The sequence below is a fragment of the Podarcis melisellensis genome (assembly GCF_964234715.1).
Source record: "Podarcis melisellensis genome assembly, chromosome: 8".
In the NCBI taxonomy this organism is placed as follows: domain Eukaryota; kingdom Metazoa; phylum Chordata; class Lepidosauria; order Squamata; family Lacertidae; genus Podarcis; species Podarcis melisellensis.
This window is the reverse complement of record NC_138540.1, coordinates 54,244,855-54,266,450: the sequence shown is the minus strand read 5'-3', so window position 1 is coordinate 54,266,450 and position 21,596 is coordinate 54,244,855. Positions and strand designations below refer to the sequence as shown.

At 40.9% G+C, this 21,596-nt stretch overlaps 1 protein-coding gene across 4 annotated transcripts; it reads left to right on the top strand.

The window, feature by feature from the left end:
* The first annotated feature begins 587 nt into the window (after window positions 1-587).
* On the top strand, window positions 588-19,879 carry LSM14A (LSM14A mRNA processing body assembly factor). 4 transcript variants are annotated; one of them, XM_081922788.1, is made up of 10 exons: window positions 590-1,016; window positions 3,601-3,764; window positions 6,551-6,683; window positions 9,124-9,243; window positions 10,541-10,717; window positions 11,432-11,497; window positions 12,692-12,871; window positions 14,358-14,520; window positions 16,324-16,564; window positions 17,998-19,879. In XM_081922788.1, exons 1-10 carry the CDS (start codon window positions 896-898, stop codon window positions 18,019-18,021), a joined length of 1,389 nt encoding a protein of 462 aa, XP_081778914.1. In that variant the 5' UTR covers window positions 590-895; the 3' UTR covers window positions 18,022-19,879. The 4 variants fall into 4 exon arrangements, with proteins under 4 accessions (XP_081778915.1, XP_081778916.1, XP_081778914.1 ...); XM_081922787.1 differs by having other exon boundaries at window positions 12,665-12,871; XM_081922789.1 differs by lacking the exon at window positions 9,124-9,243 and having other exon boundaries at window positions 588-1,016; window positions 12,665-12,871.
* The last annotated feature ends 1,717 nt before the right edge of the window (window positions 19,880-21,596 follow it).

Below are 21,596 nucleotides of genomic sequence, written 5' to 3'. Positions count from 1 at the left end.
GCAGCAGCCTCTTCTTCCGTTTCTATAAGGCAGGGAAAACTATGGCACTCATGGCGTTGCTGGACTGAGCTCCCATCATCCCTGACCATTCACTATGCTGGCTGCAGGGGCTGATGGGAGCTGCTAAACATGTGGAGGGTCACAGATGCTCCCCCACCCGCGATGTGCGGTATTATAGTCACCCCTCTCTGAAGGAACTTGAGCATGATGGAATTCATGGGATGACAGCCCAGCGGGCGGAGGCCAATCGGCGATCGTTAAGCGTTGGACTCCAACTCCCAGCAGCCGCCTCCGCCCCAGCCGTACTCAGGGATTATAGGAGTTGTAGTCCAGAATCCTCAGAGAGGCCTACAGGCCTGCTATGAAAGATTCCAATATAGCGCGGAACCTCTGCAAAGGAGTGTCCCTGTCCCATTCAGTTAACCGCGGAGAAGCCCCCCCCCCCCCGTCCAGAGCCTCCTTGTCCTGCTATGGCGCGGCCTAGTCAGGCTTCCTTCGCACCCGCCCGCGTCATATCTAGCCTCCCGGCCGCCTCGCGCGCTTTCGCTTTCATCGCGAGATTTGGCGTCTTGTTCCCAACATGCATTTCGCGGCTGAGCTGGTGGAGGTGGAGGAGGAGGAAAGGCGAGTCGGGCGCTTTGACGGAGCGGGCGGCGGCCATGTTGGGAGCGTCGGGGCAGCTGTAGCAGTGGAGGCCTGTGTGGCAGGGCGCTGAGTGGTCTTCCGGGCCCAAGCGAGGGGAAGAACGAGAGGGAAGCGGCCTGGCCTGTGGCGTGAGGGAAAAGGAGGGAGCGGCTGCGAGGCGGCGGAGGCTCCGTCCGAAGCCGGACCCGACTGGGGTGCTAGAGGGGGGCGTGAGGAAGCCTCGAGCCGGGCCTCTGCTTCAGCCGCCGCCATGAGCGGGGGGACGCCGTATATCGGCAGCAAGATCAGCCTGATATCCAAGGCCGAGATCCGATATGAGGGCATCCTCTACACCATCGACACCGAGAACTCCACGGTGGCTCTCGCGAAGGGTAAGGCGGCCCGGAAAGGAGAAGGTGGCCGGGGCGGGGGGTCTCGGCCTGCTTGGCGGTTGGTTGGGGGCGGGGCACGGAGAGGCCTCAGCCCCCACTTCTCCCCAGTAGAAGTGGGTGGTCGGTTTCGGGGACCCCAGTTGAAATACAAAAGGCACGCCAAGCCTGCAAGGTAGGCGGGGGGTGGAGGCGGAGCTGGAGGCAAGCAAACACGGAATTAAATAAAGATTCCCTTTGGAGATTCGTTCGAGCTTCAATCGACTACCCAGGGGAGGGAGGGTTACTGGTTTCTCGCACAAGAGATGGGTGGTTTGTCTTGAGAAGGTAAGTTGAGATGTAAAGGCACACCACTTCTACAAGGGCGGGGTAGAGTTGGGGGGCAAGCAAACCAGGATTTAAGCAAAGATGCCTGTAGAATTATCTTAATAAAGAGATATGTTGTGCGAGGTTCAGTTGAAGAGCCCCTAGGAGGGTTAGGGTTGCTGGATGTTATTGCAGCGCCCACTCTAAGCTGGATGTCAAGTATAATCTCCAGATGTTTTGGTAGTATGGCTCATCACAGCTGCACTGGCTGGGCCTGACAGGAGCTGTAGTCCAAAACAATGAGAGGGTAGCAGGTTGTGGAAGGCTGCCCTAAATAAAACAAATGAGGCAAAAGCAGCTGCATTGCAAGGCACACTTTGGGAGTAAGTCCCACAGAAGTTGCTGAGGCACATACCTCGGTTACACATACAGCTGGATGAGGCGGTAAACTGAGTTTGTTAAGTTCTGCTACAGGAGTACACCTCAGGGAATATACTGTATATCTATTCATCCAAGTGAAATCATCCCAGTGAAAAGAATACTGTGTGCTAAAACTCCCTTTGCTTCTCCCTTATATTTTTAAAACTTCCTCAATAACAGTACATCAGGGAGCATTTTTTAAAAGTGTCATTTATCTTACACTGCCATGCTGAAGTCTTACTGCCCATTATGCCACCTCAAAACTCTTACCACTTTGGTTCCACCTTGTTCTGCTTACTTTCCATAAACTTGCTTGGAGCATGCTTGTTGACTAATTTTACTGCAATACAAGGTGATGCACATGTGCACCCAGATATTTCTACAACTCACGTCATTCCCGACCACTAACCCTGCTGGCTGAGGCTGATGAGAATCTGAATGCAACATCTGCAGGGCCACAGGTTAGCGCCCTGCCCTAAGAAGACTGTATAATTTTATGCATATTGTTTTCAACTAAGAATGTGCAGACATCTTTCAGGAGAGAAGCGGGGGGGGGTCCCTTGGTGCCAGCTATTTAAATGCAAACACCATAGGTTTCACATAGTTTGACAAAAATAAGGAAACCAAAAGTAATTTTCTTTGGTCTACAACTCCCATGATCCCTAGCTAGCAGGACCAGTGGTCAGGGATGCTGGAAATTTTACCCTCAAAATATCTGGAGGGCCGAAGTTGAGGGAACCTGATGTAAAGCCAAAATTGCATAGAGTCAAAACACACTGGATTCAGTAGTGGGTGGGATTACGAAAGTCTTTTTTCACAGAAGACTGCTGTCTTTTTAATTGCCAAGCATGTAAAGCTGAATATGCACAAGTTCCATCCACACTACTTGTAAGTTACCTGTGTATTCAAAGACGTATTTGGCAGAAATGAGAAATGTGGGCTACTTTTGTTAAGTTAAGATTGTTATACAGTATCCAATAAACCTTAACATTTTTCTTAGACACTGCACATAATCTTAGCCAAAAGGTAAAAATGCATAGAAGTGCCCTTTTTTTTGTATCTTCATATCAATCAAATCAAACTGAGCCTCATACATTTTCATCTCATTTGTGAACAAAGTGTTTTCTTTCTATTTTCTTTGTCTAGTTTCTTGCTTCTGCACTTCAGTACTGCTTACAAGGCACATAAACTAGAAATTCTTAAGATTGTCCCTTGTTCATTATGATCCTTTTCACCTCTTTATGCTTAACCTTATGTATGCCTCCGTCCTTATGCATTATTCCATCGAGACCTACCTCAGCATAGAACTCATTGAAATTAAACCTGCAAAGCTTTCCATTTTTCTTATGGGCCAAGATGACCTTTGCTTGTGTATGTGTGTGCCTACAACTGAACTATGACTCCTCCCTAATTCAGACTCTGCTTCCCCTCAACACACCTTGCCATAGTAACATTAGTAACTAACTTCGCCAGATGCCCCTTTCTCTGCCCCCTCCTTTTCTGGGCAAGCCGCTGCCCATTCTGCATTATTTAGGCTACCATGCAAAACAGTGCCTTCAGACGATCACCCAGGGAATTTACAGATTGCCTGCTTTTGTGTAAGCTTGTATGAAGTAAATCAAGAAAAATGACTTGCTGACCTTTTAATGCAAATAGACTTGATCTGAATGAATTCAGCTGACTTGGGGGGGAAAGTGCTCTTTTGAAAGTATCAGTGTAGTGAACCTAATGAATATTCAGCTGCACTTTGTCACATGATGCGTTAGACCAAACTGATGCAAACTTTTTACTTGTCTATGTGTAAATATTATGAGAAAGTATTGGATGATACATGATAAAATTTGTTTGTTTTTTCCTGCAGTTCGTTCTTTTGGTACAGAAGATAGACCAACTGATCGGCCTATACCACCTCGTGACGAAGTATTTGAATACATTATATTCCGTGGCAGTGATATCAAGGATTTAACTGTTTGTGAACCACCCAAACCACAGTGTTCTCTGCCCCAGGATCCAGCTATCGTTCAGGTATAGTCACCATGTAGCAGTTGTAGCTTTAGCTATGTCTAGTTATACCCTCTGATCAGTTTTGGTGTGCATATACCTGAACCTGTATGATCTGGATCATCTTATATTGTTTAGGGGGGAAAGTTATTTATATGTGTTCAAGAGATTTTTCACAAAGTTATTAATGACAAAATGTATATTAACATAAGAAGAGCCGTGCTGGATCCAACCAAAGGCCCATCTAGTCCAGCATCCTTTTTTCACAGTGGCCAACACATTTCCCACTGAGAGGCCTGCAAACAGCACCTGAGCGCAGCAGCACTCTCCCAATTGTCATTCCCAGCAGCTGGCATTTAGTAGCTTATTACCTCCATTGCTGGCATCTCTAGCCGCCATTGATTGCCTTATTCACTATGAATTTCTCTAATCCTCTCTTAAAGCCATCCAAATTGATGGCCATCACTATTTCTTGTGGGAGTGAATTCCATTGTTTAACTAGCCCCTATGTGAACAAGTACTTTCTTTTGTCTCTCCTGAAACTTCCAGCCTTCAGTTTCATTGACTGGTTCCAGGTTCTAGTATTATGAAAGAGGGATAAAAGCTTTCTCTACTTTCTACATAACTTGCACAATCATACTATGTCCAAATTATGCATGATCTTACACATTTCTGTCATGTCCCCTCTTACCTTTTTTCTGTGCTCAAAAGACCCAAATGTTGCAATCTTTCCTCAGAAAAGTTGCTCTGGCCTCTTAATCATTTTGATTGCCCTTTTCTGAAGCTTTTCCAGCTCTATACTGCCCTTTTTGAGTTATGGCAACTAGAACCATTTGCAGTATTCCAAGTGCAATCTCAAAATAGATTTGTATAGCATCATTATGATCTTGACAGTTCTATTTTCAATTCCTTTCCTAATGATCCCTAGCATATTCACCTTTATCACAGCTGCACACTGGGTCAACATCTTCATCACTATCCACTATGACTCCAAGGACTCATTCCTGGACAGTTGCTGATGGTTCAACCCCCATTAGAATATATGTTAAATTAGGGGGAAATTGGGGTTGTTGTTTTTTGTTGGGTTTTTTTGCCCCAATATGCATCACTCTACACTGCTTACATTGAATTGCATTTGCCTTTTTACTACCTATTCACCCAATTTGGAGAGACCCTTTTGAAGCAATTCCCGATCCCTTTTTGTTTTAAGCCCCAATTTGGTACCATCTGCAAACTTAGATATGCCACTGCTTCCGCCTACTCCAGATCATTTAGGGACAGGTTAAAATGCACAGATCCCAATACCAGTCCTTGAGGGATTCTACTTTCTACATCCGTCCATTGACAGAACTGTCCATTTATTCTTGCTAGTTACTCATCCATAAGAGGACCTCTCCTCCAATTTTATGATTGCTAAGATTACTCAGGAGACTTTGGTGAAGGACTTAATCAAAAGTTTTTGAAAGTCTAAATACAAAACATTAACTGGATCACCTCTACATGCTTGTTAACTCCCCCATGTGCATCAGTGGAGTGCGCATAAGCCCATTCTGGCCCATCCCTGTTCAGCCCTCTTCTGGGTACTAAAGGAGCTGTGCATCAGTGGTCACACAACAATTGGACGCACACAAAACATTGTCATTGCCTATAAATTTTTAAAGAGAATGGCTCCTCAAGTTTTTTTCTCTTCTCTTTTGCCAGCCTTTGTATTATTTTTGTTGTTCTCCAAATTTGAACAAGACCCTTCATTTTCTGAAGGAAGCTTTCTTGTCTCCAATAGGTTCCTTGACTCTGTTAACCATGCTGCCATCCTTTTGGCCCTGGTTGTATCTTCCCTGGTCTGCAGTATACATTTTATCTCAGCTTCTATTAAGCCTCTTCATTTTCCCTTTCTACTTCCTTTTTACCAGCCCCCTCATTTTGGGGAAGTTTCCTCTTTTAAAGTCAAATGCGACTGCGTTTGAATTTCTTGGCAATTGTTCACCTGTTGAATTATATAGCAGTCAGTTCAATAACAGTTTCATTTTGCAACATGGTGCCACTTAAGTCTAGAGTTTGCTACCTTTCTGATTGTTTCCATGACCAACTGTTGTACAGCACAATCATTTACACTACCTAGAAATTTTAGCCCATATTTCTAATAGGATAGGTTCCAATCATGTTTTCAATAAAAACACCAGCCAGATGGGTGGGGTATAAATATTACTTATTAATAATAAGCAGCAGTCTGTCTTTGATTTTTGCCATTGCATCAAGCATACACTACAGAGGTGGTATTATTATTATTATTATTATTATTATTATTATTTATACCCTGCCTATCTGGCTGGGTTTCCCCTGCCACTCTGGGTGGCTTACAACATAACTAAAAACATAATAAAAAAATCAATCAAAAACTTCCCTAAACAGGGTTGCCTTCAGATGTCTTCTAAAAGTCAGGTAGTTGTTTATTTCCTTGACATGGATGGGAGGGTATTCCACAGGGAGGGTGCCACTACTGAGAAGGCCCTCTGCCTGGTTCCCTGTAACTTCACTTCTCGCAGTGAAGGGACCAGAAGAACTAGTTATTTTATTTTGGATGATCCATGCCATTCTGAGTATTTAAATGGCTATGTTATCTGGAAAATAAGCACACATTTGGTAAATAAATTCATTTTCTTACATCAGTTGGAATGTGTTGTATTTCTCACTTCCTAATGCAACCCAGTTCAAGAAAGGGTCTTGTACTCTGATTTTATTGCTAACTTAATGCAGCATGATAATTGTTTTTTTCTGCTTTGATAGTCTTCCATGAATGTGGTTTTCTTTAGTCCTCTCTAGGATCGTCTTCTACTTCTTCATTCCAATCTGTGGGTTCCTACGGTCCTTTTGGCAGAATGCCAGCCTACAGCCAGTTTAGTCCAAGTCCATTAGTGGGCCAGCAATTTGGCGCTGTTGGTGTTGGTATGTTTGCATTTTAAACTTCTTTTCTTGGCAAGCATATAAATGTTAAAATATTTTCAAGTATATACTGTTCCCACCCCATAGGGTAAAATTCACATTTACTGAGTTGATCTAATGAAAGCATGTTCACCCAAGAAAGCCACATTCCCCAGGCTACCCTCCTACCTACCCCTCAATAATTTCTCCTTTGCAAGCTTCACTAATGTGGACAGTGTGTTCTTTGGCTGCTGCTATTTTCTTTCTTCTTGTGCAGGACACATTTGTGGCCAAGTAGGCACACAGTAGTCCATGTTAAATCCATTTTGGTAAATGTTTTCATTTTGGCAGATCTGCTTTATAAGACTATCAGAGTTGATGGCAGTTCTTTGGGGTACTTGGAATCTTGTTTACAATGAAGATAAAAGGGGTTACCTGTAGGAGCAGCATTGGGACATTGATGTAGTTCAACCCAGTGGCAGCTGATGCTCAGGAGCAAAAACTGCAGTCCTTAAACCATACTAAACTGCTAGCACATTTGTAAAGCTAAGCAGGATCTAGTATAGTTTCAAATTGGATGGGGGACTGTGTGCTGAGATTCTTGGTTTACTGTGTTTAAAGGATCTTTGGTGGAAAGATGGTGGGAGGCAAGAGCATATCTGCTTCATTCTTGGATTGACTGAAATTTCCTACATGCCCAGTGTGAAAATAGTAGTATAGGTGTCTCCCCACTTATGCATGTTTGACTTGTGCGCAATGGCATATATGAGTGGTGCTGGGAAATAATTAAATACGGTATATTGATTTAAACTGCAAAAGAGTATGAAAAGAGCAAAAACAGTGCAAAAAGAATGACAAAACTGCAAAAATGTCACAAGAAGAGTGGGGAAATGGCTAGTAATCCCAGTAGCCTTTGCACTGACCTTTGAGGCTTGTGCGGAGTTGGCATTTGAGAGGGAGGTTTGGAGGGAGCATTTTTAGCAGAGAGGCGTTTACAAGCTTTTTAGATGGTGTTACCCACTGTACACAATTTCACGTATATGCACTGTCCCTGTGAACATAACCCCTGTATAAGTAAACTACACTGTCAGGTTCACTTTTCCACATTTATAAATATTGGACTCTGGCCAAATCCAGTAAATTGTAAACATCTGAGTATTGTGAACATTATGCTTTCTCTCTACTAGTTTTTCTAGTAAGCATTGTCCTGTGGGTGGGAAACAAGAATTTCACCAGGCATGTCACTGGACATCTCTGCATCAGGTTCCAGTTTGTAAAGTGGTTTTGTTCAGAAGTTGCTAAGCTGTGGTGTGAACCTAGTAAGAGTTTAAAGTGTGCTCCATGACTATGGGAGAGGTTATCTGGGCTATAGCTTCAGGAAGTTACAATTTTATAGTTAATCATAGCATATTGCTGATGATGGTCTCCTCTAATCTTTCTTGAAACAACTTTACGTGCAGTGTATATGTTTAGAGAGATACCACATTAAAATAAATAGATCAAAGATTACTTTCAAATAGCTTTGAGGGAGAGGAGCAGCCCAAGTTTAACAGTCTTATTAGCTTGATGTTATCCTTAGGGAATACGTGAATAGGTACACTGGCTCACTTTGCTGACTGATCGCAGTAATAACATAAAGGAGAAGAATAAAACAGGGGCCTAATAGCAAGAAAAATGGATTGTTTAAAAACAGTAAAAATATCAGGAGACAGACTGCCATAGCTAATTTGTGAATATAATTTGTGTGTAATTTATTTAATATTGTACTTCCGTTGAGAACTTTTTGCTGACTATAAATGCAGTTTTGGATATGGCAACTAGTAAACTGTAATTTCAGTTCATGCTTCTCAAATTTTGGCCACAACTGAATTTGGAGATCTATTCCAAGTGTCTTTCACCAACAGCAGCCTTCTTGTCAGCTGAGCTGAAATAGTCACATGTTTCACATGTGGTTCAGCTGCGTGTGGTGTATTTGTACTTATACTCAACCACTTACTCTGCATATACTTTGACATCTCTACAGATTTCTGCTGTTAATAAAACACTTTTCTTTATTCAGAAAATTAGCACAGACATGATCACATAATTGTTTGTAGCCTTTGAGAAGTGGTTTTGATATTTCTTAGCTGCTTTAATAAAATTTTTCATCTTTTATTTGTCACATGAGTTAGTTAACATTTGGGTCAGTTGGCCTTAGTCTAAGAGTGGCAATTTAAATGGTTAGCCCCCTTAGCCGTACAAAGACTCAACATTTTTAGAACCATGCAGCTTTTCCTGAAGAGTACTTGGTAGTAGTGGCTACAGGTCACTAATGGAGAACTCTCGGAATCCTTGTATAATGGTTAGAGCTGCTTGAGGCAAAACAGGGTAGCTGCACATTTTGGTACATTGAAGTTCATTGACAGTGCTGCAAGTGTAGCCTTGCACCACAGGGGCTTGACATCTATTTTCTGACTTCATGCAGGAAGTTCACTGACATCTTTTGGAACTGAAACTTCAGCCAATGCTAACTTGTCCCAAAGCAGCGCAGTTGGTTCCACTTTTACAACTGATGCAAGGTCATTAAAAACACAGCTCTCACAAGGTAAAGGCTGGTGGTGTCAGTCAGATTCTTGATCTTTTTGATTAAGAAGGTGAATGCATTGCCATAGTGTGTTGTTCAATTGTGAAATATATTCTTTTTCTGGTTTACCACAACATGCATTAGCTGTAATGAACCTCAGTTTCTTGTGCTGCCTCTTCAGCTTTCCTACCATGTTGCAAGAAGGAAGACTTGGTAGCTTTTAATTCTGCTTTCCTTGAATCACTGCTTTATTGTGTTTCCCAAACCAGGTATTGTGATTTATAAAAAAACTAATTGGTTGGAGCAAGCCAACTTCTGAAACCATGATTTGAATGTGTCTTTTTTTGAAATTGGCTAATTTTTTTTAGTAAACTACAAAAAGTTGAGATTCAAGAAAAGTGTGGGGAGGGGAGCTTCCAAAGTCCTCCCTGTTTCATGAAGGATAAGCAGACCACATGTGATACTTCAGTTTGCTGAGCCTGTTGTGATGAACCCTTGTTAGTGTGATATGCAAACATGGCGCAGGAGGAATGCACTAGCCAAAGACTCATGGCAATACCTTCCTCCTCATGCATGTATTGCTAAGCCATGATTTAGCATGACATGTGAACCACTCTTCTGCTTCTTTGTGCAGAGTTAGCCTTGTCTCCTATCACTGAAAGTGAGCTTGTGGTCCAAGTTGCTTGAATAATCTTTTAGGTGTATTCTGCTAGTGGGGACAACAAATCTCAACCCCTGGGGATCATTGTGATTTTTCTTCCAAACAGACTACTATGTGAAGCCAGTGGTTGTTTTTTGGCTTGCAAGCTATGAACCTAGAGCAGAGCCAGAGATTATGGCTTGCCTTTGCTAGGGAGGAACATTGTCTGCATTAATAGCAAGCCGTTAAACATGGTTTATAGTGGCATCCAAACTGGGCCACTGACTCTTGGACTGAAGCCGATAAATAAAAAGATCTGCCTCACCTAAACAGCTAAATTAGATACTATTTCAATATCTATTTTTTTCTGCATCCATACTACTCACTGTTAGTGCTTATTTTATTTTAAGAAATCATGACATCTAAGGGAGTAGCTGGGTGACAGACATTTGCTAATAACTGCATTGGTAAAGATGAGCTATCTCACCCTGTTTTTCCTTTGAAAATTGAAGGAGAATCAATGTATATATGTGACCTAAGTCTTGGGTTAGTGGAGCTAAAGTTGCAAAAACATTTCCTCTTTGGACATAGTTGTCTTGACTAGGGAAAGCAGATAATTGACTTCAAAGTAATACTTATGCTAAGGTTGGGCATAAGATGTTGTCATTCCTGTTTCAGGTCGCTCAAGTCCTTCGTTAGACCATTTGAGAAAGAGCCCAACCCTGGAGCAGGCAGTACAAACAGCAGGAACCCACTTATCTGCTTCAGCACCAGTTGGGAGAAGGAGTCCTGTTTCAGCCAGACCTCAAGGGTCTGCTAGTCAAAAATCATTGGAAAATCAGGAGCACAGAAGAGGTAGAACTCGGCCTTTGGACCTTGATTATTTTAAGCTCTGTTGATACTTCTTGCCAAAGTGAAAAAGCTGTTCTTTGCAAGTGTCTTAGCAATTGCTTTTGTCAAAGTTTGGATTCAAAGTTTGAAACCCATATGTCTATTTTTAAAGTTCAGTGTCTTGAGTGTGGACACTGAAGACACAAATTTGTGAGTCAAGACTAATAATAATAATAATAATAATAATAATAATAATAATAATAATTTATTATTTATACCCTGCCCATCTGGCTGGGCTTCCTCAGCCACTCTGGGCGGCTTCCAACCAAATATTAAAATACAATAATACATCAAACATTAAAAGCTTCCCTAAACAGGGCTGCCTTCAGATGTCTTCTAAAAGTTTGGTGGTAGTTGTTCTCTTTGACATCTGGTGGGAGGGAGTTCCACAGGGTGGGCACCACTACCGAGAATACCCTGCAGTAAAATGGCATGGCTTGTAGTAAAGTGAGGCTTATGCCTGAATGCTTTTATTGTGGGTTGGGGAAATATTTCTGTCAGCATAGGAGTCTCAGCTTGCTTGGCAAGTGGGGTTAACTTGTGGGGTTTTTCCCCACACTCTTCTCAGAGGGCAGTACTGCCCTGATGCAGCCCTTAGAGATTTTTTACTTACATGCTCGCAGTTAGTATACAGAAAATGAAAAATAACAAAATGTTCTTTGCATTCTTTGTTCTTAGCTGAAGCACACAAGATTTCAAGATCTGAAGCAGAGCATCTGAGAAATGAAAACAAACGTCAAATGGGTAAACTGAATTTGTTTTTGGAAAGGATAAAAACTCTAGTGCTTTTTAAAAGTCACTTTTGTTGAACCAGACCCAAATATAGGAAACTAGTTCAAACTGCAGCTGGTTGGGGAAAAATAGTCAAATGATGTTCTAATTAACTGGCCTAAACAAACCACAGTTCCTGTGATTGAGCTTAATAGGATAGAGCAATTTGTTTCAAACAGCAAAAAGAAGTACCTTCTTTCTCATGCACAGAGGATGGGTGAGGTGCAGCATGCACAAGCCCAGCACCTGTGGCTATGTGTTCTCATAATGGGAAACCATTATTTCATTTACCTCTGAACTGAGTCATGAGTTATGACCCTCTAGTGAAATAGATAAGCAATGGGTTTAAAATAAAAAAAAGAAAGGATTTGGTCTTGTGGGATTGATTGTTGTAGGACATCAGAGCCTTTTAAAGGGTTTTACACAGTGTACAATGGTACCTTGGTTTTCGAACGTAATCTATTCTGGAAGACCGTTTGAGTTCCGAAACGTGCGAAAACTGAAAACTCAAAATGAAAGCCTCAATTCGGAAGCCACATGGCATGTTCGACTTCCGAGGCGTGTTTGAAAACCGAAATGTTAAAAAACGGTACCACTGTATAGTTAAAAACTATGTTGTCCTGGGTTCCTTTGGGAAGAAAGGCAGGGTATAAGCTTAATAAATAAACAAACTCTAGAATTATATCACAAGATGTAGTGATGGCTGCCAACTTTAAAAGTGGATTAGACAAATTCCTGGAGAGTAAAGCTATCGGCAGCTTTAGTACTAGTGGCAGCCTGCCTTTGAATTGCAGTTGCTGGGGGACACAAGCAGGAAGGGACTGTTGCACTTGTGTCCTGTTTTGTGGACTTCTCAGAGGCATATGGTTGAACAGTGTGGGAACTGAATGCTGGCCTAGATAAGCCTTTGGCCTGATTCAGCAGAACTGCTCTTAGGTTATTAGGAAAAGTATATGATGGGGCTTCAAGGTATATAGTGACAGAAAGTGTAACAATGGAAGATGATATATCTTGATCAGCCAGGTGTCTGGTAATCATATCTGCTTGGCAAACAGAAAGCTCTCCATCCGTCCTATGTATAGTAGTTTTATGTTGCTGCTTACAAGAACAAATCTGAAACTGCAGGTCTTTTGTTTATAGGTCCCTTCAAAACCTATTTTTCCCCAGTTCCAGGTGCACCTTCAGCACGAAGGGGCCGTGGGGGTCACCGGGGAGGCAGAGGAAGATTTGGTATTAGACGGGATGTTCCAATGAAGTTTGAGAAGGACTTTGACTTTGAAAGTGCTAATGCACAATTCAATAAAGAGGAAATAGATCGCGAATTTCACAACAAACTAAAACTGAAAGGTAAGCTGAAATGCTGATTCAAGGGAATAATGACTGTCTTGTCAACTACAGGTAAACCTGAGCCTTCTATAGACACGGGATCTAAATGACTGGTAGTTAATGGAAACTAGATGTAATTTGGAAATCTGACTTCTGTTTCAAACTCTTTAATCAAAGTTCTTAAAAAAGGAAAGATAAACCCTTCGTACTTGTGCTATCGTACACCATATTTTTCGCCCTCCAAAAATGAAGGGGAAATGTGTGTGCGTCCTATGGGGCGAATGCAGACTTTCGCTGAAGCCTGGAGAGCCCCAGCGCCAGCCCCACAAGCTTGGGGGACAGCAGGGAGGCGCAGCGCGCCTTCCCTCTGTCCCCGGACCTGGTCTGAAGGCTGGCGGCGGGGAGAAGAGCGCTTCTCCCCGCTGCCATCCCCACAAGCGCCTGGGGGGGAAATAAAACATTTTTTCTTTATTCCCCCCCCCAAAGGCTAGGTGCATCCTATGGGGCGAAAAATAAGGTACTTCATTTTATGTGGAGTTGTGCGTAGGGTTCTTATTCCTGTAAAGGTTGAGAGTTAAGTTAGGCTAATCCTGCAGTGTTTTGAAGTTAAGATGTATAGGTTCAGATGAAAAGAGAGATTTCACTTAGATGTATTCAAAGTCTATGATTATAATTCATTGCCTCCTTTTTCTCTTGTTTCTTTTCCTCCTCCCTGAGGTGATCAGAAACATTATGGAAGGGAATGATAAGCAGTGCTGTGTGTGTTCCATCGTTGTCCCCGAGAGGGGGCAATGACAATAAAGATGATATTATTATTATTATTATTATTATTATTATTAGAAATTAAACTTTTGTTCCCAACCTAGGAAATTCTGAATTCTGCAGTTTGTATAGATTCTGTTGATTAACTTCCCCTTTCCTTGCATTTTTATTATTTTCTGTGGTCCTGATTTTACACAACCTGCAGTGGGCTGTAATCCTGCCCTTTGCAGTGTGTTCTGCTGCTAGCCCTACAGTTCATGCAATCAAGTATCGCTTCGACAAATTTGCAGCACTTTTTAAAGTTTATGTATTGATGTTCCTGGCAGGATTAAAGTCTTACAAGGAAGGCTTGCAACAGATATTAAAGGAGTGCTTTTTAAAAGTATACTCCCTTTGTGATTTGCCACATTCTCTTCTGTCACTTCTTTACTTGCTGTAATTGTGCTGCTCTCATCTTGAAGACAACTTGCGTCATCCAAAGTCAGACAGGGAGTGCAGTTTTTTCCTATTTTTACAGCAATGTCTTGTTTGTTGGAGAGGACCAGTAGGAAGGAGAATAACCAAGAGGGAGAGAGGGGACAGCTGTTGTCTTAACTCATGGCAAGCTATTTTTGTGTGTGCTGATCTATAACATCCTTCTAGCATTATACACAAGTCACTTTCTGCTTTTCTTTGAAGATGCATTTTCATTTATTGTTCACTGAGGTTATCCTTTTCCTTTCTTCTCACCCCCTGGATTCATTAGAAGATAAACCAGAGAAGCCTGTAAATGGGGAAGATAAAGGTGACTCAGGTGTTGATACCCAGAACAGTGAAGGCAATGCAGATGAAGAGGATCCACTTGGACCCAACTGCTATTATGACAAAACCAAGTCTTTCTTTGATAACATTTCCTGTGATGACAATAGGTACCTAATTTGTTTTTTGGCAGTCCACTGGGCAAGCAGAAAATATAATTTCCAAATGGCAAGATCCATGGATACTAAAATGCAGAATGAAACGCTGTACCTTATACCTATGTAATGCTGCTACTGCTGCATGCAAAATATTTGGCTTCGTTAACGAAACGAAGTAACAGCTTTGTAATTCAAAGAGGGTTGGATACACTGTAGTTCAGAGAGGTCGAGACTGGCTGCATTTGTGCATAATGATATACCAGGCCTTCTGTGAATGAGAAGTGTGCTGTATTGTTTTTAACACTCAATTGGGAGCCGCCCAGAGTGGCTGGGGAAACTCAGCCAGATGGGTGGGGTATAAATAATAAATTATTATTATATATTCTTATACTCTCCCAGTTGCTCCTACTTCACTTCTTCCATATAGCCAGGAAGCCTTGACTTCCCATTACTTCCCATTCAAACCAGGGATCATGGTTTATTGGCTTCCTGATCATGGCTTGTTAGGAAGTAGCAAACCATAATCCATGATCTTGCAAGGACCAGATTTGTTGGTAAAGATGTGTTTTTAAATTTGCAGTGGATGTTCAAAAGTGAAAACATTGCGGAATCATATATCCCCTTCCATTTCTGGTGTATCTAAGCTCTTGGCAAAGGTTGAGCCTTCCGTAAGACTTGATTATTTTGGCCTTGGGTTGATAGAGGAAAGGGGATATGCTGTAAACCTTTTGTTACTTTTCTATTTGATTTCTTCTTAAGTATCAAACAGGCAGCATTTTTATTTGCATCTATATCAGGAATCGCCTGTAATTAATTTCACTGAAACTGGATGCAGATGAGTTGGTATTACTCCCAAAGCATGAAAGGTTCTTCTTTTACATGGTGCTCCCTCAGCTAATTTAGTAGGAGCCACTTCAGTGGATCAACATGTCTTAAGGAACAGTAAACTTTTCACTAAAAATATATACAAGACACCAAAAAAAGGAACAGAGAAAAAGCAATACAGAGTTGCGGAATGAAATAATAACAGCAAAGAAGTGTACCAAATTACACTCTTGCTCCACGAAAGCAAATTGTATTTAAATACCTCTGCCATAACAAAAAATGAGAAGCTGGAAGGATATGGGAATATATCTCCCTGTTCTTGTAAGGCAGGCACGTCCAACTCCCAAAAGACTGCAATCTACTCCCTGTATTAAAAAACTGGCAGTGATCTACCCATTGTCATTGCCAAGAGTTGTTGAGCTTATTTTATTTTATTTCGGGGTGGGGAGACCTTGGCAAATTTATTTTATCCTGTGATCTACCAGTGGATCGCGATCGACCAGTTGAATGTGCCTGATGTAAGGGAAACCAATTGGCATTGTAATTAGCAGATTTAGCAGCTCCCCAGGCCACCCATCTGTGTCTGGTCAAGCATTCTGATAAAGCTATGTTCCAGATATTGGCGAGCCATGACTCACATGGTAAAACATCAGGAGACCTCATGAGGCAAGTGATAACTAATCTGACAGCTGCTAGTAACATTAACCAGGAAATTCTTCACTCAGGCAGCCAATGGGTAATTGGGATGATATAACTTGGTTCTGATTTGAGGAACCGCTTTTTCACTCTTGCCATGCTCTCAATGTAAATGTTCCAAAAGTGGAGTTTGGAATGCCGCTCCTGCACAGTGATGTTACTGTGCAATTTCACTGTGTGCATATTAACGTACTAAGCAGCTTAAAAACGTCAAACTGTCTTTGGCATCAATACTCCTTCGGATGAAAATGATAGTGATCTGGAGTTAGTGTTCTTGTCACTTGCATGTTTCAGAGACCGAAGACCAACCTGGGCTGAAGAAAGAAGACTAAATGCAGAGACATTTGGAATTCCATTGCGTTCAAACCGTGGCCGGGGGGGCTACAGAGGTAGAGGAGGTGGAGGAGGAGTTGGTGGCTTCCGGGGTGGAAGAGGACGTGGAGGCACAAGAGGAAATTATGGCGCCCCTCGAGGATTTCGTGGTGGATTCAGAGGTGGACGTGGCGGCAGAGAATTTGCGGATTTTGAATATAGGGTAATTGCTTACGAACTCTGCTGCAGGGATGAAGAACTGGTGGCCTTCTCACTTGAGGCACTTCAACTCCAGGCCCAGCCAGCAATATGATGGGAGCTGTAGTTCATAACTGCCTAAGAAGGCTACAAGTTCCCCACCCTATATCTGTTGCTTATAGCCATAGGCACTGCATTCAATAATTCCAGAAATAAAAATAGCTACAATGCCACACAATCAGAACAAGATACAGCCACTCATTATTTCATTAAAAATACAAAAAGTATGACAAAAACCTTGAAAAAACTGCAATAATAGTACATATGTTTAACACTGGATGAGAGAATCAAAAAACATATCTCATAAAATCTCTTAAATACTGGGCATGAGTTTTCTTTGCAGCCATTCAGATTTAGTTAACCTAAAGTGTAGTTCTTTTTATGCATCAATACACTTTTATATGTTCTACACAAAAGTATATATGAAGCAAAACATTCTTGTATATATTTTTGCCTCCTTTTTTTATTCTTAGTGTGAATTTCTAGACTGCATGCTAGCCATTGAACCATCCTTGGTTAATTTGTTTGGTTGTGGGAGAAAAAGTTGCAGCCACATCTGTAGACGTAGTTTCTTGTTCCAACATGTCAAAGATTTCTGTCAGCATGAAACATTTTAACAATTGTTCTCTCAAGCATAGCATCTTTGAAGGCATTAAAATAAAATGTGTTCTTGTATATTCTCTTTCCGATGCAATATTTTTATTTCTTTGGACAACCATATTATCATTATTTGTGAGGAAGGATTTTTTAAAAAAATTATGTATACAAAATACCATGTACAGCTGTTTAAAGAAAATATCAGAGTGGTGTGCAACAATTGTACATAAAACCCATATGTAGTAAAACCCATATAAGAAAGTTGAACTCTGAAATCAACTTATTATTGTGGAAAGATGTATTCTTAATTGCCTGCCTGCAAAACCTGACAGAGTAGAAAAGCAGAAAAGTTTTCAGCAGGTGTTTAAAAGGCACCTTCTGAATCTCTATTGGCAGAGTATTCCACAACTCTGGCCAGTGACACTAAAGGCTTGATTTCTTCTTGTCAAATGAGCCTTGCCAACTTGGGGAACAACCAGTGGCGCTCCTGCAGGTGAGCTCTGTGATTGAGCTGAGATCTGGTGGTCCCTGAGGTACCCTATAGCTGAGTTGAGCTACAGAGGATTCTGCACACAAGAGTAAGCCACTCTTGCAGTGATTTCTAGCTTTAGAAGGCATTTTGGAATTGACTTTGCTAACCGGAATTATGACTGATGCAATCTAGAGAGATTTGGGCCCCATTTTGAATACTGTTAACGTTGCCTTCTCTAGTTTGAGCCTTTTATCTGTTCCTGTTCTTGATTAATTTGACTAAACTGGCATTGGTTGGGAAGTAATTTTTTTTCTTTTTTCTTTTTTTAGAAAGACAACAAAGTTGCTGCATAGCTGAAGTTGAACGCAGGTGGACCTGTAGATCTTCACGATCCAGAGAATGTGTCAGTCTTTGCAAAGAATTGTTAATTTGCTGTAAAACTCGTCACCAGCACTGGGGTTTGTTTTTAATTTCAAAGGGGTTTGGAGCAGAACTCTTTTTGGAGAAAAATGGCCATCTTCAAAAACAATGAGCATTAAATATATTTGAGATAGAAGACTTAAGTAATTTCTTACATAGAGTTAAAATATAAAGCAGTACTTCAGTGGAGTTTTTAAGTATTTTTTTCATCACAAAAAGAATTTATCAAATTGTATTTGATTACTACTGCAGGCTGCAAAGACAATTGTATGCAGAAGGCCGTCAGTACTGTGAGTGTGTTGAGCCAGTGAAGGTTGTTTTTGGAAATCCTTTAATCTCCCTTTTGAGATGGTTGTGCTCTTTGTCAAATAGGGTGCTGGGCAATAGAAAACTTGATTTTTGTCAGTCAAAAACAATGTAAACACAGTAAATCCTGTTTCTTAGGCAAAGGAAAACTTTTTATAGTTGTAAAATTCCATGATTATCCCATTGCCAAAGAAACACTAAAGACTTTGTATAGCTGTATAAAAGCAACTAATTTTTTAAGAATAAACATTTTTAAGTCTACAAACCTGCTGGGTTGAAATGCTAAAACACAAACACACCACACACATTAGTTGTTTTGCAGGGGCGGTTCCTCATAGCTGTTCAGCTTTAAACTTGTTTGATTTTTATATTTTGACTAAAAATAAACATTTTAGATGTTCTTCCATTATATAAAAACTGGATAACATAATTCTCTTGCAAGAAATTCATTTTGTAGGTTTTGGCATATTGCAGGATTTGACCAGATTAATGGGCTTTTTTCAAATGAAGACAAACCTCAACACTCATGTCACAATTCACAGTTCATATTAGTGATAATTCTTGGAAGTAAAAATGACCCAGGCACACACAAGTTCTTATGTTTCCTTTGATGTGCCCGGAATAAAAATGACATGTCTCCATGTGTTGATTCTTGAAATGTTGACTCTGTTTTAATGTTGACATACTCAATTTAAAAGTGACTATTTAGTGTTTGCAATTGCTTGAGTTTTGATGAACTGTAGCTTGGAGACATTGACTGCTTATTCTTATCCCAACAGTGATTTGGTATGGAGTAAACTTTTGCCAATTCTGAAATACTAGTTATGACTTTTTTGACATTAAGTTATAATTAGAAACAGTAATTTGGTAACTTGTATTTTGTATGTGTGTATGAAAGCCACAGGAATAAAGGGATCCAAAGATTAAACAATTTTTACCTAATTTGCTGATCTTCTTTTGTTTCTCCTTTATGTTCAGTAGTGATAAAATGTGGATAACTGCACTGTTAGAAAATGGGAATATTTAAGTGATAGAATCATAATTTTATATCTTTTTGTATAGCACTATAAGGAAGTATTTTGTAATTGGTTTACTTATGAGGTCAAGTATTTGGAAGCAGTAGAAGTTAGATACTATTGTTTAGTACTATTTTGCATGTTAACAACAATGCCTTTTTGGGATCCACAAATCATGATACTGAGCAGTTTTGATTTATTTTTTTTAGACAAAAGGCAAGTGCTGTAATGTCGCAATAAGTATGTATACTGTATGAGGTGTCCCAAGTTTATTTAAACCAGATACGTTGTAAATACCAATGAGACATTCTGTGAAGGTATGAATTCGTCCTATCTACCAATCCTTTGGGTTTACTAGTTGGGGTGTGTTTTTACCCCAGTGAACGGCAGCATGACATACCTTCAGTGTACCTTGCTACAGAAAAATGGGGCTTTTATTTTGAGCCAGAATAAAACAGTTCAATAAAAACTGTCTTTGTGAAAGTTTTTTCTAGCTTATCCTTGTTTTGTAAACCTGCCCTGAATAGGTTGGGGGGGGGGATCCAATTTAATATTGCTGATTTTGAGTCCGTTGTTTAGTATTGTGCCAGTGTATGGGATAAACCCTGTTATTTCCTTTAAGTGTTCTCTTTCATCATACTGTAACCTTTCAACTCTGGAAGGAATTGTGATCAGGGATGCGGGTGGCGCTGTGGGTAAAAGCCTCAGCGCCTAGGGCTTGCCGATCGAAAGGTCGGCGGTTCGAATCCCCGCGGCGGGGTGCGCTCCCGTTGCTCGGTCCCAGCGCCTGCCAACCTAGCAATTCGAAAGCACCCCCAGGTGCAAGTAGATAAATAGGGACCGCTTACTGGCGGGAAGGTAAACGGCGTTTCCGTGTGCTGCGCTGGCTTGCCAGATGCAGCTTTGTCACGCTGGCCACATGACCCGGAAGTGTCTCCGGACAGCGCTGGCCCTCGGTCTCTTAAGTGAGATGGGCGCACAACCCTAGAGTCTGTCAAGACTGGCCCGTACGGGCAGGGGTACCTTTACCTTTACTATAATTGTGATATATATATATATATATATATATATATATATATATATATATATTTGCTTTCGTATATATATATGCAAATTGCTTTTCGTATATATATATGCAAATTGGATTTTTAAAAGATTTTAGCTATATTTTTTTCTCATAAAATTAATATGGTTTTAAATGACATCTGAATACATACATGATCTAAATCTGAATTTGGAACCTCTTGCAAACTTATTAAATGCTGTTTTCTTTGTAAAGAATGGGGGGGAGAGATAGTACATGTTTTCATATTAAGGCTTGGTACAAAGGGGCAGGAAATCGGGGTCACCACAAACTTAGAAAAGTTTTGCCATCTTTTATTTCACTGGGATGATCCACGGTCCTTTTAATGCCCAGCATGAACCTGAATTTTGCAGCTTGTTCACTTTGAAATTATTAATATTTATGGAAAGAGCCTGGACATTTATTTTCTATCTCATGGAAAAACACAGTTTTGCCTAGTAATTAGCATGCCTTCCTTCTGAAAATCTCCAGACTGTAATGACAATCCAACCTTACACATATTTATTCAGAATTATGTTACATGTTCTTCATTGGGGCTTATTTCCAAATGATGCCTGGGGTGGAAGCCTCTGACCTTCATTTAAGTGGTATTGCTTAGTATGTCTGCTTATGTATATGCCTTCTCTATCAGCACACATAAGTCTATAGTAGAATAAGATCTGTGGGTGCCTAGTCACAGGTTTTGAATGATGCATTAAGGCTGGGGTGAATAACTGGTGGTCATTGGTCTAATTTCATTAGATGGCAAAGGGTAAAGAATGGGGGAGGAGACAAAAGGGAGTAGGTTTCAGAAAGAGCCCTGTGTAGCTGTCATTCAATACCTTTTAGTCATTGGAGAAGCGAATTGGAATAGATGATTGTCCAGCAAATTCATACATTCGAAAACGGTAATCTTGGTTTGAATAAATATGAAAATGGCACTAAGCTAGTACCAGAACACTCAGCGTGGGCTGCTTTTTGTCTAGCAACCTTCGTTCCTCTCAGAATGGAAGGACTGCCCCAGAAGTCACTAAAGATCACTAATTAAGAAGAAAAGGGGAACGAAAGCACATTTTAACAGCACTCATAAATTCCACGTGTGCATGCGGTTTTTTGTTTTGTT